Genomic DNA, 18,559 nt, shown 5'->3' with positions numbered 1-18,559 from the left:
ATCTGGCTGGCTTTACCGCTTACTCAAGAACTCTATGCCTCTAGGAAAGTCAATCTGATGTCTATGCACCTCAGTTTTTATCTGTTTTCTCATATTCAGAATGAGAAGTAAGTAATACAACCTGCCTTCCAAGGTTGATGTGAAGACTGAATGAGACACATGAAGCAAGTGCTCAGCACTAGCAACTACTGTTCAGGGAAAATCTACTTCTGTACTTGCCACGTGCCAACCTCAGAGCCTGACGTGTGTGTGGACCTCAAGGCAAAGGTGCACAAAAAACTGTGTGAGGCTATCAAACCCGAATACATGCTAAGAGACGTTATGTGTACATACAAACAAAAAACTGCCCATGGTAGAGTGAAGGAGGCAAAATTGTGTTGTGTACTGGCAAGAAAAATGACTTCAAGACTGCCAAGGCACTTTCACACACAGAATAGGGAAAAGCCTAGAAAAAGATGGACTGGTAGGTTGTTTCTGAATCAAGACTCTTAAATCAGCCGTAGGACAGTCATTTGTTAATAATTTTCTTTTGAAGAAACGCTGAGTTGCAAACAACTTGTCCTACAGCAGAAGCAAACCTAACTGCACATCTCTGAGGAGGCACATGTCCCCAACAGGCCTCAGCATGCAGGAACATGAGTCAATGAATATACTGGCAAAGCAGGGCCAACGACTACTCATAAGGAGCATGGCTTTGGGGAAATGATTCCACCCACATAACTTAAAAGATATCCAAACAATAATGTGCATGGGAAGAGACAAACTCAGTTTCTGAGAAACCAAATTCAAACAAAAAAACCTCCCAGTCCCTCTTTTCATTACAGCCTGGGCTCTGAGGGAAAGTGGAGGTGTTCTATGTAGGTCTGTCACAGCCACCTTGACGCCCAGAAGCTGTGCTAGCAATTTATCCTACAGGGATGTTCACACAAATACAAAGACAACTGGACACACCAATGTTAACTGAACCAGTTAATACAAACAGGAAACTGAAAACAAATTTCTCACTTAGAAGGCAACTTAAATAAATCACATACCCAACAATGGAAGAGCGTATAGCTGTTAGGAAGAAAGTGATGGTATCTGACTACACGTATGGAAAGCTAAGAGAGAGATGGTGAAAAGGGAAAACCGCATGTTGTGAACTAGAATAGAATAAAAAGAAAAACTGTTCTTTTTCTAGAATTCCTACAGCCATACAAACGTATTTTCTTTGTGTTAAAGAATATATAAATGTATATAATATGGACTCACAAAATGCTTGATTTAGTTAATAATATCTCTTTTTTTTAGTTAATGGTACATCTCGACGATTTTTCTAGATCAGGACATAAAAATCTATTTGTTTAAAGTGCTAAATAGAAAGCCACAGATAGGCCAGTATATTTATTATACAAAAAATAGGTAATTAAAAAGGGTACAACCAGTATCTCTGCATGAGCTACCTTGTACACAGTTCTCAAAAAAACAAGAAAAGGAACTGTTTCGGTCAAAGGCCACGCACTTTTGAAGTTTAATAGATCTTACCAAACTGCTTTTCAAAGGGCTATAGCAAGGCATACACCCACTGGAAACATAGGAGGGTGTCACTTTCTACCATATGCTCTCCTCCACCATTTTCATTTTATTCCATTACAAACATGCATTACTCTTTAAATGCTTTAAAACACAAGACTGTTGGATAGCATTTTAGTTTTAGCACATATTACAACACCAGAGACAATTTAAATTAAAAATCTGAAAAGTATACAAACAGGTGAAGATGGCAAAAAAAAAAAAAAAAAAAAAAAAAAGGGCCAAGTCACCAACTGATTAAATCAGAAGGGTTATTTATATCCTAGGAAACATGCATAATTTTAAGATCAACAGGATTAAGAATGAACCTTCTAAATTTCTAGGAGTATATATGTGTGTAGGTGTACACACACATATTTGTGAACAGCACTGTCATGAGCATGTTTATAAGTGAAGGATCAAATCCTAGAAGACTTGGGTCAAGGGTTCTTATCTGGAAAAGAAAGGTAGGGCACACGGGGAAAGCAAGATAGTATTTAAAACTGCAGTGGGTAGAAGTAGAGGAAATTCTGATGTGAATGGCAACAAATTATGCCACGACGGAGTCTGCTCTATTAATCAAAAGAAACTGAAACCTTCTAAATTTGGACAAAGGTCATTAAGATCCCACCATTGCTCTGATCTAATGAGTGCTTATGGTGCTACAGAAAAGGAGAAAACCCAATGATGTTTATATCCCAATGAGGAGGCAATACTGCTCAATAAATAGCTAACAGTTTCCCTTCTTATTCTGGACTTTTCATGAGGTCTTGCTAAACAGAGGATGCAGAGCAGTAGCCCAAGAACAAAATCTCGACTCCGACACAGGTGGTGAGTAACAATCTCTTTGGGTCTCAGTTTTCTCATCTGTATGAGATGCTTTCCAGTGCTGTGATAATTAGCAATACTAGGAACATGTTACGACTATAAAAGCAGCTTTGTTTTGCTGTAAAGTATCATGGACACCACTCTAGGTCAACGTATGTAGCTTTACAAGATCCTGTTTGCAACTTCACGACATTCCACAGGATGGCTGTCAACCACTGCTTTAGGCTGCTCACTCAGGAAACAATATACATATATCCTGGTATGTGTCTAGAAAAATTTGGTGCTTTTATTCTTAGGACTGCAAACTGCAAAAGGGAAAGGCTGGTTGGAAAGACATGCATACTTTAAACCTTAATAAGAAGTCAGACTGCCTTTTAAGAAGAGTTCTAACAATCTCTACCAGCAATAACTATGTGAGTTAATTATCCAGGACCTAACAGCACCTAACATGTGGGAGGAGCTTAATATTTTATTTCACTTCAGAATTACACAGAAATAACAACTTCATGTTTATAATCATTTATAAACATTAATAACTCACTGGGGAATCGCTTCTTGGCCTTTTGGCTAAGATCAAGTGTAATAACTCACTGGGGAGAGGGAAATGGGCAGGGATACTAAGCACAAAGGCAATGGAAGAAACTACCACAAAGGTGACCAGATATATGTCAAAGATCATTGGCATCGATGACAAAAGGAACTAGGAAAAAATTACATCAAATTACAGGAAGAGCTGAGGTCTTCTACAAGAGCTTTTTTTTTTTTAAATTTTATTTATTTTTTTTTAATTTACATCCAAGTTAGTTAGCATATAGTGCAATAATGATATCAGGAGTAGATTCCAGTGATTCATCCCCTATGTATAACACCCAGTGCTCATCACAAGTGTCATCCTTAATGCCCCTTGCCCATTTAGCCCATTCCCTGACCCACAGCCCCTCTGGCAACCTTCAGTTTGTTCTCTGTATATAACAGTCTCTTTGTCCCTCTCCCTATTTTTACATTATTTTTGCTTCCCTTCCCTTATGTTCATCTGTTCTGTATCTTAAATTCCACATATGAGCAGAATCATATATTTGTCTTTCTATGACTTCACTTAGCATAATACCCTCTAGTTCGATCCGTGTAACTGCAAACGGCAAGATTTCATTCTTTTTGACTGCCGAGTAATACTCCATTGTACATATATACCACTTCTTCTTTATCCATTCATCTGTCAAAGGACATTTGGGCTCTTTGCATACTTTGGCTATTGTCAAAAGTGCTGCTATAAACTTTGGGGGCACATGTGGCCCCTTCAAAATAGCACAACTGTATCCTTTGGATAAATACCTAGTAGTGTAATGCTGGGTCATAGGGTAGTTCTATCTTTAATTTTTTTTTAATTTTTTTTAACATTTGAGAGACAGAGAGCATGAGCATGGGAGGGGCAGCGAGAGGAGGAGACAGAATCTGAAGGAGGTTCTGGGCTCTGAGCTGTCAGCACAGAGCCTGACGCGGGGCTAGAACTCACAGACAGCGAGATCATGACCTGAGCCGAAGTCAGACACTTAACCGACTGAGCCACCCAGGTGCCCCTATCTTTAATTTTTTGAGGAACATCCTTACTCTTTTCCAGAGAGGCTGTACCAGTTTGCATTCCCACCAGCAGTACAAAAGGGTTCCTCTTTCTCCAGGTCCTCGCCAACATGTGTTGTTGCCTGGGTTGTTAATATTAGCCATTCTGACTGGTGTGAGGTGGTATCTCATTGTAGTTTTAATTTGTATTTCCTTGATGATGAGTGATGTTGAGCATTTTTTCATGTGTCTCTTAGCCATCTGGATATCTTCTTTGGAAAAGTGTCTATTCATGTCTTTTGCCCATTTCTTCACTGGATTATTTCTTGGGTTTTGAGTTGGGATCAATTCTTTGGAGATTTTGGATACTAACCCTTTATCTGATATGTCATTTGTAAATATCTTCTCCCATTCCCTTGGTTGCCTTTTAGTTTTGCTGATTGTTTCCTTCCCTGTGCAGAAGCTTTTTATCTTGATGAGGTCCCAATAGTTCATTTTTGCTTTTGTTCCCCTTGCCTCCAGAGACGTGTTAAGTAAGAAGTTGCTGCAGCCAAGGTCAGAGGTTTTTGCCTGGTTTCTTCAAGGATTTTGATGGCTTCCTGTCTTACGTTTAGGTCTTTCATCCATTTTGAGTTAATTTTTGTGTATGGTGTAAGAAAGTGGTCCAGGTTCATTTTTCTACATGTCACTGTCCAGTTTTCCCAGCACCACTTGCTGAAGAGACTGTCTACATTCCACTGAATATTATTTCTGCTTTGTCAAAGATTAGGTAGCCATACACATCTGTGGGTCCACTTTTGCGTTCTCTATTCTGTTCTATTGATCTGAGTGTCTGTTTTTGTGCCAGTACCATACTGTCTTGATGATTACAGCTTTGTAATACATCTTGAAGTGCGGGATTGTGATGCCTCCAGCTTTGGTTTTCAGGATTGCTTTGGCTATTCAGGGACTTTTCTGGTTCCATACAAATTTTAAGATTGTTCTAGCTCTGTGAAGAATGCTAGTGTTATTTTGATAGCAATTGTGTTAAATATGTAGATTGCTTTGGATAGTATTGATATTTTAACACTATTTGTTCTTCCAATCCATAAGCATGGAATATTTTTCCATTTTTTTGTGTCTTCAATTTCTTTCATAAGCTTGCTATAGTTTTCAGTGTATACATTTTTTACCTCCTTGGTTAGGTTTATTTCTAGGTATTTTATGGGTTTTGGTGCAATTGTAAATGGGATTGATTCCTTAATTTCTTTTTGTTGCTTCATTATTGATGTATAGAAATGAAACCAATTTCTGTGCATTGATTTTATATCCTGCGACTGCTGAATTCATGGATCAGTTCTAGCAGTTTTTGGTGGAATCTTTTGGGTTTTCCATATAGAGTATTATGTTGTCTGCAAAGAGTGAAAGTTTGACTTCCTCCTTGCTGTATCAGATGCCTTTTATTCTTTTGTGTTGTCTGACTGTTGAGGCTAGGACTTCCAAATACTATGTTGAATAACAGTGGTGAGAGTGGACATATCTGTCCTTCTCTGACCTTAGGGGGAAAGTGCTCAGTTTTTCCCCATTGAGAATGATATTAGTGGTGGGTCTTTCATATATGGCTTTTAAGATCTTGAGGTATGATCCCTTTATCCCTATCTTCCTGAGGTTTTTTTTATCAAGAAAGGATGCTACACTTTGTCAAATGCTATCTCTGCATCTATTGAGAGGATTATATTGTTCTTGTCCTTTTATTGATAGGATATATCACATTGCTTGTTTTGCAGATATTGAAACAGCCCTGCATCTCAGGTATAAATCCCACTTGCTCATGAATAATTTTTTTAATGTATTGTTGGATCTGGTTGGCTGGTATCTTGTTGAGAATTTTTGCATCCATGTTCATCAGGGAAATTAGTCTGTAGTTCTACTTTTTAGTGGAATCTTTGTTTGGTTTTGGAATCAAGGTAATGATGGCTTCATAGAATGAGTTTGGAAGTTTTCCTTCCATTTCTATTTTGTGGAACAACTTCAAAAAAATAGGTGTTAACTCTTCTTTAAATGTTTGGGAGAATTCCCCTGGAAAGACATGGACTCTTGTTTTTGGAAAACTTTTGATTACTAATTTGATTTCTTTACTGGTTACGGGTCTGTTCAAATTTTCTATTTCTTCTTGTTTCAGTTTTGGTAGCTTATGTTTCTAGGAATTTGTTCATTTCTTTCACATTGCCCAATTTCTTGATGTATAATTGCTCATAATATTCTCTTATTGTTTGTATTTCTGCGGTGTTGGTTGTGATATCTCCTCTTTCATTCTTGATTTCATTTATTTGGGTCCTTTTTTCTTTTTGATCAAAGTGGCTAGGGGGTTATCAATTTTTTTAATTCTCTCAAAGAACCAGCTCCTGGTTTCACTGACCTGTTCTACGGTTTCTTTTGGTTTTGTTAGCATTGATTTCTGTTCTAATCTTTATTATTTCCCATCTTCTGCTGGTTTGGGGTTTTATTAGCTGTTCTTTTTCCAGCTCTTCAAGGTTTAAGGTTAACTTGTGTATCTGACACCCTTCTTCCTTCTTTAGGAAGGCCTGGATTGCTTCCTGGATATACTTCCCTCTTATGACTGCCTTTGCTGCATCCCACAGGTTTTGAGTTGTGGTGTTATCATTTTCATTGGCTTCCATGTACTTTTTAATTTCCTTTTGAACTTCTTGGTTAGCCCATTCATTCTTTACTAGGATGTTCTTTAGTCTCCAAGTATTTGTTGTCTTCCAGATTTTTTCTTGTGGTTGATTTCAAGTTTCATAGTGTTGTGGTCTAAAATATGCATGGTATGATCTCAGTCTTTTTGTACTTGTTGAGGGCTGATTTGTGTTCTAATATGTGATATATTCTGGAGAATACTCGAGAAGAATGTATATTCTGCTGCTTCAGGATGCAATGTTCTGAATAATACCTGCTAAGTCCATCTGGTCCAGTGTGTCATTCAAAGCTGTTGCTTCCTTGCTGATTTTCTGTTTAGGTGATCTGTCCGTTGCTGTAAGTAGGGTATTGAAGTCCCCTACTATTATGGTATTATTATCAATGAGTTTCTGTATGTTTCTGATTAACTGATTTATAAATTTGGGGGCTCCAACATTTGGAGCACAAATGTTTATAGTGGTTAGATCTTCTTGGTGGATAGACTCCTTAATCATGATAAAATGCCCTTCTTTATCTTGTTAGTCTTCATTTTAAAATCTAGATTGTCTGATATAAGTATGGCTACTATGGCTTTCTTTCGGCAACCATTAGCATGATAGATGATTCTCCATCCCCTTACTTTCAATCTGCAGGTGTCTTTAGGTCTAAAATGGGTTGCTTATAAACAACATATAGATGGATTTTCTTTTCTTATCCATTCTGTTACCCTATGTCTTTTGATTGGAGCATTCAGTCCATTGATATTTAGAGTGAGTACTGAAAGATATGAATTTATTGCCATTATGTTGCCTGTAGAGTTGGGAGTTTCTGGTGGTGATCTCAGGTCATTTCTAGTCTTGTTGCTTTTTTGTTTTGTTTTGTTTCATCTTTTCTCCCCTCAGAGAGTTCCCCCCTAAAATTTCTTACAGGGCCGGTTTAGTGGTAACAAACTCCTTTAGTTTTTGTTTGGGAATTTTTTTTATCTCTCCTTCTATTTTGAATGACAGCCTTGATGGATAAAGAATTCTTGGCTACATATTTTTCTGATTCAGCACAATAAATATATCCTGCCACTCCTTTATGGCCTGCCAAGTTCTGTAGATAGGTCCGTTACAAATCTGATCTGTCTTTCCTTGTAGGTTAAGGACTCTTTTTCCCTTGCTGCTTTCATGATTCTTTCCTTGTCTGTGTATTTTGTGAATTTGACTATGATATGCCTTGTTGATGATTGGGTTTTGTTGAATCTAAAGGGGGTTCTCTGTGCTTCCTGGATTTGGATGTCTATGTCTTTCCCCAGGTTAGTAAAGTTTTCTGCTATGATTTGCTCACATAAGCCTTCTACCCCTTTTTCTCTCTCTTCATCTTCTAGTACCCCTATGATTTGGATGTTACTCCTTTTTAATGAGTCACTGAGTTCTCTAATTCTTATATCATGCTCTTTTGCCTTAGTTTCCCTCTTTTGTTCTGCTTCATTATTCTACATAAATTTGTCTTCTATATCGCTGATACGCTGTTCTGCTTCTTTCATCCTTGCCCTTGTGACATCAATTCGAGATTGCATCTCAGTTATAGCATTTCTAATTTTGTCCTGACTAGATGTTACTTCTTTTGTCTCTGCAGAAAGGGATTCTATGCTTTTTTCAACCCTAGCTAGCATTCTTATTATTATGATTCTAAATTCTGGTTCAGACATCTTGCTTGTATCTGTGTTGATTAAGTCCCTGACTGTCATTTCTTCCTGGTCTTTCTTTTGGGGTGAATTTTGTCATTTTGGAGGAAGAAAAAGAATTAATAAAATAAAAATTGAAAAATTAAAAACACCACAAAACCAAATAAAGAACTGAAGATCCTAGGTGTGTTTTGGTCTAGTTGTTGAAAGAAGCTGGACAGAATAGAGAAAAAAGGGAGGAAAAGAAAAAAAAGGAAAAAAGGAAAACGTTTGAAAATTTAAAAACATAAATACAATAAAAAAGAATAAAATGGAATGACGAAGTAAAATAGAAGTAAAAAATTTACAAAAAAGTAAAAGTATAGTAGAAAAAATTAAAGAAAAATTTTTATTAATATGGAAAATAAAAATAAATTTTTCTCTTTATGTATTCAAGAATAAGAGAAGAAAAAAATTCAATAGACGGACCAACAGAATGAAATATGATTGGAATTATGTCCAGTTTCTCTTGGAAGTCAAACTATGAAGCACTTTATGGTCTTAAACTAAGCAGGCAGAGACGTGTGGTGTTCCTCTAGAGCACAGTTGGCACAGTTGGATGGGGTTTGGTATAATGGCTCTGTTCTCCACTAGATGGTGCTGAGTTTACCAGGGTGGATCATTTGTGGTGCATGCACAGGAAGGGTGAAAATGGTGTCACCCAGCTACCCAGTCTCTAGTATCAGAACTCTGTGCTCTCCCCAACAGGCAATCAAGCGCCCCTCCTTTGTCTCCAGCTTCCGTCCACTCCCCTCTTCTACACTGTCCGTGACCAAGCCGTCAATCAGCCTGCCAGGTGGCACCTCCCTCCTGAGCTTTATCTCAAATGGAGCTGTGTTTCCAAACCCCTCACTTCTGAGGGCCCTGTGGCTTTGACCCACTCCAATCCTCTGGGGGAGGGTCTCACCGAGCAATGGCCAGGTGCCAGCCTGCCCCAGAAAAACTTCAGATCGTGTAGCAGCAGCATTCCAGGGATTATGGTAAATCACAACACACATCCGGTGCCAGGCTTCACCTTTAACATCCTTGTTCCAACACCAGCAAATGTAGCTGTTCTCCAGGGTCCACTGGGACCTTTGCCTGCGGGGAGGCCGCACAACCTCTACCAAATGTCCTCTCAACAAGGGAACCACTTCTCCTCATGTGGGCTGAGGACCCCTCAGACCCTGCTGTCTGCTCCTAGGAATTCACCTTTCCCACTACAGCTCCAACAGGTATCAAGCTGCGGAGTTTCAGACTCTGCACTCCCCTGTTTATAGTGTCTTAACGGTATTTAAACCCTCTTCTTTGTATTTTCTCCTTTCTCCCTTTCTTGTTAAGCCCCTTAGAGGTGTTTCCACTCTTTCTCTTTCTCTCCAGCTGCTTTCGGGGGGACTGCTTTTCCTGTATTCTCTCCCCCACCCCAGTCTCCATCATCTCTCCGCAAGCAAAATCAGCTCTCTACCCTCTACGGCTTCTCTCTCCCCTAGTTCACTTCTGTGTGCCATGCAACTGCCAAGTTCTGTGCTTCAAGTTGTGCAGCCTGTTGTGTTAATCCTCAGATCAGTTTTTAGGTGTGCAAAATAGTTTGGTGTTGATCTAGCTGCATTTCAGGGATGAGAGAGGCAAAAAAACCTTCCATGCTGCTCTGCCATCTTGGCCCCTCCCAAACAAAGAGCTTATTAGGACATTCCTTCTCCCCAGGCTGTATTGTTAACTCAGCCTTGTGGGTCTGAGCTGGTACTAATCACCACTGTGTGACAACCCTAAGCGAGTGCTCCCAGAGAGTAGTGGATGCTTTGTTTCCAGCACTTTTCTGATCATGTCTTTGTTTCTGTTCTATTTTCTGGGAGTAGTCTGGAAACCAGCTTTGCAGGAGACACACTGGAGAGAAGGAGGGATGTGAGGGAAGTGGTTGACAGAGAACAGAGGGTGGTTCAAAGCACACACAGGTATGACCTGAGGATGGACTCTCCATGCAGGGGTGACCCAGAGCCATGGCACTGACTGCCAGGTTGAGGCAGTACCATGGGTATGATCAACTTAGGAATTTTCCAAGCAGGGAAGGAAGAGCTGAGGTGGGGTGAGAGTGTGGGGTTAGAAGACATCCAAGGGGGGTAATTTAATCTTGAATTACAAAGTGTGAGGTATCTCTGGGACCCTGTCCTGTATCTAGTGGCCAGTGGGATCTGAAGGGGGAAGGCACAGCTGGGAAGTCTGTGTGTGAAGGGTGGGTGAGGTCACAGGCTCTGGATGCTAACTGGACTTCAAACTCCATGGATCCCACTTACTAGAGAGTAATGACCAATATCTTTGAGTTTTAAGTCTCTTCAACCATAAACTGAGAAAATTACACTTGTACGTGATGAACAGGATTAAGGGATTTGTGGCACTTGGTAATAACCCCCAAATTGGAAGCTTATCAGCATTTTTAATAAGAGAAGGGATATGAAGCGAGGCAGTAATAAGGGAACTAGGTTGCGGAGCAGAATGAGGAAACTCTCGGGAACATGGGTATAGCTGCCCCTGCTTCCTGGACAGGTGGGCAGGAAGACGGTAAAGGCTGGGCACACAAGTAACTGATGAGAGGGAGGGGGAAGGAACATGGTAAGTTATGCCTAATAGCTTCTGTTTTTTTCATAAAGAAGTAATACTCTCAACTAAGAGTGAAGGAGAGGGGCAGGAAGCAGTCAGGGTTTGAAATAGCTGCTCACGGGCATGGAAAAAGGGCTAAGGGAGGGCTTCCTGTGAAATCCTTTACCAGAAGCCCCATTAGTACCGATAAAAATCCACGCCATGCCCCAGAAGTTCAAAGACTGGTGATATAATGGACAGCAGAGCACACCTCAACCTCCGGGTCAGTCCTTGGCAGGGGCCCGTTCAAACAATATTACACCATGACCTCAAGGGGGGAAGCCCAGGGCTTTGGGAGGGGGAAATAAACTGACATAATCCCTTACCACTGTGTTTACAGCGGGACTTTCCTGATGAGTAAGCAAGCAAGCATCACAGCCACATTACTCAAACCTTTCCCTGACGTAGTGAAAAAAGAACGCTAAGAAGAGGGAGGCTATCAACTCAAGAACCAATCCAGCACCCTCATTTTGCAGATGAGGACACTCAGTGACAAAAGAGTTTGGGGGCAAAGCCAGGGAACAATTCTGAACGTTCTCACTTCTAAGCCGGGGCTTCTCCCACTGCATTCTCCACCAGAACCTAACTGGGGGCCTCAAACGTAACAGGCTAACATGTTAACGGCATTTTGCAGAAAACATCTGGCAGTAGGAATCACACCCTGTTTTTCATCTCAAATTTTTTATTGTATTTTTCTTAATTGTTTAAAAAAAAAAATCCTTATCTGCATAACATTCCTGATAAAAGCCACTATTAGAAAGTAAGAATCTCATCTTTGTCCTTCACAGATGTTTGCTAGCCCCAGCTCGAGATAGTTCCGATAGCTATAGCAGTTTAATGGGTCCTACTAATCTGCATCTTAAAAAACAAACAAACAAACAAAAAAACAAACAAAAACTTAATAGAACGTGGGCATCTTTCCAAATAGCGTACCCACATATAGAGAATTCAATTCCTTTCAGTAACTATCAGGATTGATGGTGAAGAGAAGAGTCATGTATGGAACTGCTGGAATCCTCTACCCATGTGTACCAGGCACGACATGGAGAGTCAGTAGTTCGGGGTGACAGGTATACGCTACACACACAAGAGTTTGCATCACAGAAGAACCCCCAAATTATGAATCTCGGAGCATCTCCCTTGTGAGATCCTTTTAAAGTATAAACAGCCTCTCAACAGTCTCTTAAGACAGACAGAAAGATCAAATTCCTTCCCTAGTTCAAAGGGACCACGGAATGACCGTCAAGGAGTGAAACAAGTCCCATTCTTAACCATGTTTTATACCGAACTGTCAAATGACCTGTGGCTCTGACAACAAGAACCTCCATCAAGGTAGAAGAAATGGATCAATCAAACCCAGTTCCATCAGAAGGCATGAGGCACTGAAAAAACTTACTGTGGACGAACCTCCCACAAGTTCTCAGTACTTGTAGAACGCCATTTGTAACTGGTTTGTGAAGAGCGTTGTGCCTGAAGCCCAGGACCCAGGGCAAGGGAAGAGTGAAGAAACCTGTCACCGTGTAGGAAGAATAGGAAAATGACAAAACCAACACATTCTTCTGGTATGTAAATTCTAGACCATCCATTTTGCTTTCCACAGCTGCCCTAATCATAAGCACAAGATATTATTTTCACTTTAAATATTTGCTAAGGCATTTCTTTGCATGTCTGAGAAAGAGATGCATGACTGCACACACCCCAAAAATACTTGGAGCCACTCCCCTCCCCACCTGTCTGCTGTCCTGCTCTCTCCATGTCAGCCACACCCAGGATTCCCCTTCTCTCAGGCCCAGGCTTTCAACTTTTCACAGGCTGGAACACAGCTGGAGAGAAAAAAATTACTTTCAGAAGACAATGAGCTTGGGGCACCTGGGTGGCTCGGTCAGTTAAGCGTCCAACTCTTGGTTTCAGCTCAGGTCACAATCTCACAGCTTGTGAGTTCAACCCCCACACGGGGCTCTGCGGTGACAGTGTGGAGCCTGCTTGGGATTCTCTCTCTCTCTTCTCTCTCTGCCCTTCCCTAACTCATGCTGTCTCTCTCAAAATAAATAAATAAACTTAAAAAAAAAAAAGAGGACAATGAGCTTATTTTCTTAAAAGAGCTTCTAGTCCATCATACTCCTTTAAGGGTGTATTCCATTTTTAGGGTAGAAATCTAACATTTTAAAAACCACCATAAAATCAGAGCCTGCTGTCACTCTTAACCTTAATGGCCTCTAAGGTAGGCATGGCTGATAAGCCAGGCTGGTGGTGGTTTTCTCTATGCTGGGCACTTTTTCTATGGACGGCAGAGAAAATGACGTGTTTTAGTTCTGCCATCTATTAAGTAAGAATAGCCACACTACTCCTTCCTGATTCTTTATCACAAGTTTCTGTTAGGGATATTAAAACAATCCCACTTAATCCTCTGATGACCACTTTAGGACAAGGATATTTTTTCTAAGATAATGTGCCGACAAAGTGACAGCAGTAAGCAAAAATATGTTTCTAGATCAGTCCCTGTAGAAGAATCCGTATGTAGTGCAGAGAGAAAGAGCCTAAGTAATGGTGGGGCTCAACCTGGATTTAAGAGAGGGCAACGGGCTGCTGATTTGGCTGAGGATAAACAGAGCCAAGAGAAAACCTCATAATCCAGGGCTCCTGTCCCCGTGGCTATCACCCACTGGGTGGCTTTGCAGAATGTTGCAATTTTGTCACCCAAGCTGAGGCTGGGTAGGTGGCTATGGGAACCTCAAGCTACAAACAGCACAGTCGCTCGCTCACCATTCTGTGTCTGAGGCCATCACCCAGAGAACGCATCAGGTGCCTGCCTGAACACACCAAGGTTTACCTTAAATACACGAAGGCCATTACTCATAAGGTAAAAAGTACCGATTCTCCTCTCCTATGACATAAACCTACTCACAGTGACTCAGGTACATACCCAAGCTTGGTTAACTGGCCCAGCTAGTGGCAGCATTATTCAGAAACACTGTCCAATAGCAGTATAATACAAGCCACTTAGTCATTTTACGTTTTCTAACACATTAAAAAAAAGTAAAAGAAATAAGTAAAATTAGCTTTAGTATCTTATCTAGCCCAATAAATCCAAAATGTCATCATTGCAATATGTCATCAACATAAAACTTCAGATTTCTTCTAAATGATATTCCCTTAAGAGAAAGTCTCTTCTATTGTTACCAAATAATGTTAACTACAGACCCACCCAACCAACATGCCACAAGCACAATAATGGCACCCAAGTACTGGGAAGGTAGTACGTGCTAGATAAAAGGCACTTGCTAGACTCTGAATTTCCAAGGTAAGAGCAAGGAGTCAGGTTATCCCCACTTCACATAAAAGAAAACAGGTATCAGAAGGCGTTAAGGTTACACAGCTAAGGAGTGCTACGACGGAATGAAACCACATAGAAGGGCAACGCTTGTTCTCTTTCTCTTCTCCATCACCCCAACTGCTTTCTTGAAAGAGCCAGTATGGGAAACATCTACATTTGCTATATATATGTGAGGAAAATATCTGGCAAACACCACAGTTACACCATCTAAGTAACAAATTAATCCAAGGCTTAACGCCCAAGTCAGACATTTCTTTCCAGCACCATCTTTGATACTTAATAAATTTGGATTAGTCTGAATACGGAGTTTTATACTCTGCTATACTTTTTTTTTTAAGTAGGCCCCACACCCAATGTGGGACTTGAACTCACCACCCTGAAGTCAAGAGTTCCATGCGCTCTCTACTGACTGAGCTAGTCAGGCATCCCATGTACTCTGCTTTATCAAACACAAGCATATTACAGCCATTTTCTCAAGTCATTACCTCCAAGCACAGGGACTCTTGACAACCATAGAGATTTTGATCAAGAATTCCAACCTCTCTCTTCCTTTGAACGATCACATTCATGCAATTGCTAAACAATACTGACTGGCTGGTTCAGCCGGTTAAGTGTCCGACTCTAGATTGCAACTCAGGTCATGATCTCACAGTTTGTGATATCGAGCCCCGTGTCCAGCTCTGCGCTGACAGTGGAGCCTGCTTGAGATTCTCTCTCCCTCTCTGCCCCTCCCCTATTCATGCACTCACGCTCTCGCTCTCTCTCTCAAAATAAAGAAAAGAAACTTTAAAAATAAATACTGACGGAGCAACTACGGGCCATGCACTGTTGTGAGTGTTAGGGATAAAGTGGCAGATAGGGTCTTTACCCTCACATGGCCTATATTCTAGAGGGAAAGATGAATAATAAACATATGGTGTCAGGTGCTGAAAAAATGATAGGAAAAATGATACATGAAGGTCATGTAATGATTTTCGTCTACCCCCATTATTTGTTAGGTGGAGCCACATGAAACTGCTGATATTCAACCATTTCTGACCTAGAGAATAGTCAATTTCATGTAGTTCAACCTAACAGTTTCACTCCATCAGGGAATAATCAAGAATGCTTCTGATGGACTCTAAATAGAACAGATCCCTGACAGGCAGAAGGCACAGAGAACCAGACTGAATAAACTTTCCTTGCATAGAAGAGGTATGAGAGGTGTCTGGGTGTAGTAAACTCAGACAGAGCAGATGGGAAGGGAGTGATAGACATAGGTCATGGTCTGGGGACTCCAGGAGGAGCCACCAAGTGGCTTCCACTCTGCTACTTCTCCCCATCATTGACTCAAGGCGCAGAGCACAGCCACCTGTCTCCATCCAAAACACCTTGGGAGGTGGTTCTTTTCACCACGAATTGTAGGGGGGCAGGGTGCAGCAGGCAGGAATCCCTAGGAGACCACCCATTCTCCCTTGTGACCTCTTTAACTATTTCTAAGTCCAGAAAAAGCCCAGGAGCTTGGCAGTCTATTACTACTGAATTTTTTTGGTAAAGGACAGTTATAAATTACTTGTGCAATTAAGTAACAAAGAAGTCCGTAGTTCCTGAACCAACTGATCAATCAACACCGTGTAAAGACAAGCAGATATCACGTGCCTGCTGGTACAACGCGGAAGGGAGGGTTCTTGCCAAGAATTTGAACCTGGTTCTTATCAGGCCTCCAGAGCTACCCACTGGTTTACAACAAACACAGGACACAGGGGAACACCCTTAGTGACACTTAAGGATGCAGTCAGTAAAATCCAGACTGGGGACACTACAGAATAACAAGAAAAATGAAAAAAGGAGGTGGATGAAACATTATTAGCTCTTGCATGTATGAGTGGACCCCCCCCCCCGGACCCGTATTTGAACAAACCAACTTAACAAAAGTCTCTAAGATGGTAGAGAAGAGGGGAGCACTGTCTAGACTGCTAATACTAAGGAAATATTAAGTGATTTGCTTGTTTCTAACAGAGTCCTTATCTTTTCAAGTTACAGGCTGTAGTGAACTGATATATGGCAAAGCTGGGAACTGGTAACCGGAGAGATTCTTATTCTGTTTTGCAGATGTTTAAAACTCCCACAATGAAAAGCTTAGAGCAAGTCTGTGGGCCTGCCCTCCGCATCTCTCCCAGGTACCCACCAAATGTCCATTTGAGCTGGGAATGATCTTACATGAGCCTAAAGCATCTTCAATGATCTGCTTACCTGTCGATGAACTGATCGATAATGACGATATCACCAGGTTGAATCTCTTCCCTCAAAGAACCGCAAGCTGTGGTCACTATGACATGTGTACAGCCCTCCTCCTTCAGAGCCCAGATGTTCGCCTGGTAGTTGACTTTGGAAGGCATGATGCTGTGCTGTCTCCCATGCCTGTGGGAAGAATACAGCAGATGAGTGAGCAGGGCACTTGAATACTGTCAGAATAGAAGCAGTATTTCATAGAGTTAAAATTATTCTGGGCTGCTTGAAAAACTACCAATACTACATGGAATGTTCCACCACAGAAAGGCAAAGTGTCAAGTCCAGTGTCCTTTACATGTGGTAATACAGAGGTAAGCTTTCAAGGAAGTAACCGAACACACACAAATCTCTTTCTAGAATGACGATTAAGTTTGAGCTTTGGAGTAAAACTGCCTGGGTCCAAATCCTAGCATTGCCATTTACTACTGGGGTGATCTCATCACAGCCACTCAGCTCTCTCAGCCCAGTTTTTTTCATCTGTAAAATGGATATTACTGCACCATAGATTGTTATTAAATATCCCTTGTATCATCCCATATTTATATTAAAAAAAAAAACTTTAATCTTTACCAACAGAATTATGTAAAACATCAAAATGCTCTGTACATAATTTCAGACTTATCAGGGAATAGCTTATCAGGGTTTTTATCCTGAGTTGACAGATGACTTCTCAGAAGGTAGAGGTTCATGAATGCCCAGAAAGTATATGCATTTTCCTAAGACTGGTCTTCAAAACACTAAAAAGATTTTCAAAAGAAAATCAAAAACCAAAAGTAGGCAAGAGGGGTGGGTGGCTCAGTCAGTTAAGTGTCTGATTTCGGGTCAGGTCATGATCTCATGGTCCATGAGTTCGAGCCCCACATAGGGGCTCTGTGCTGACAGCTCTGAGCCTGGAACCTGCTTTGGATTCTGTGTCTTCCTTCTCTGCCCCTCCCCCGCTTGCTCTCTGTCTGTCTCTCTCTCAAAAATGAATAAACATTTAAAAAAAAAAAAGCAGTTAAGAAACACTGCACTAGACATGCACGAGGGTGGCTTAGTTGGTAAGCATACAACTCTTGATCTCAGGGTTGTGAGTTCGAGCCCATGTTGGATGTAGGGATTACTCAAAAGTAAAATTGTTAGGGGTGCCTGGGTGGCTCAGTCCTTAAGCATCTGACTTCGGCTCAGGTCATGATTCACGGTTCTTGAGTTTGAGCCCCACATCAGGTGAGCTTGAGCCCCGCTTTGGGTGAGCCTTGCTTCTCTCTCTCTCTTTCTCTGCCCCTAGCTCACTCGTGCCCTCTCACTCTCAAATTAAAAAAAAAAAAATTTTAAAAAAGTAAAATAAAATAAAATAAAATCTTAAAAAAAAAAAGAAACACTACATTAGAGGGACAAATAGTTCACAGTCCAACACAATTCAGTTCAATTGGCAGTAGTATAAAAGCCTCACCATGGGGCCACACCACTAGCTGTTTTCTCTTAGAGCCTGGAAAAAATTAATCAATCCTCCCGCAATGACCACAGACCAACAAAGAATTTTGCCTGAAATCAACCCATGTAACCATCTAAACCTAAATTTAGTTTTACTGAATTCAGCAAAGTCACTTCTGTTTTAAAAATGTGGTGTGGCAGACAGGGGCACCTGGGTGGCTCAATCAGTTGGGCGTCTGACTTCAGCTCACGTCATGATCTCACGGTTCGGGAGTTTGAGCCCCTCATTGGGCTGGCTGTGTGCTGAGAGCTCAGAGCCTGGAGCCTGTTTTGGATTCTGTGTCTGTCTGTCTGTCTCTCTCTCTCTGCCCCTCCCTGGCTCTCAAGGTCTCTCTCTCAAAAATAAACAAACATTAAAAATATTTTTTTTTAAAAAGGGGTGTGGCAAACAGACTCTAGGGTGATCCCCGTTTTCACGCTCCATCTAATTCCCTCCTCCCTCCACTGCAGGTGGATGTGAGATTTGCTTCCAGCCAATGGGCTACACCAGAGGTGTTGGGGTCACTCTCCTGACTAGGTTTCACCTGGCCAGCATGTACTAGAGCACCCCCTCCTTCTGGCCCTGA

At 41.1% G+C, this 18,559-nt stretch overlaps 1 protein-coding gene across 4 annotated transcripts in view; it reads right to left on the bottom strand.

The window, feature by feature from the left end:
* Nucleotides 1-18,559, bottom strand: part of LOC122204387 (methylthioadenosine phosphorylase) — a 47,991-nt gene that overhangs the window by 17,699 nt on the left and 11,733 nt on the right. For 3 of the 4 annotated variants that reach the window (XM_042911817.1, XM_042911816.1, XM_042911815.1), the window contains 2 exons: nt 16,482-16,649; nt 12,312-12,425 (listed from right to left, as the gene is read on the bottom strand). In XM_042911817.1, coding sequence (XP_042767751.1) covers nt 12,312-12,425; nt 16,482-16,649 — 282 coding nt within the window. The remainder of the gene's footprint in view (nt 1-12,311; nt 12,426-16,481; nt 16,650-18,559) is intronic. The other variant, XM_042911814.1, reaches the window with a different exon arrangement.

The sequence above is a fragment of the Panthera leo genome, chromosome D4 (genome assembly GCF_018350215.1).
Source record: "Panthera leo isolate Ple1 chromosome D4, P.leo_Ple1_pat1.1, whole genome shotgun sequence".
Lineage (NCBI taxonomy): Eukaryota > Metazoa > Chordata > Mammalia > Carnivora > Felidae > Panthera > Panthera leo.
Note: the sequence above shows the minus strand (reverse complement) of the source record. Positions and strands in the feature narration are given on the sequence as shown.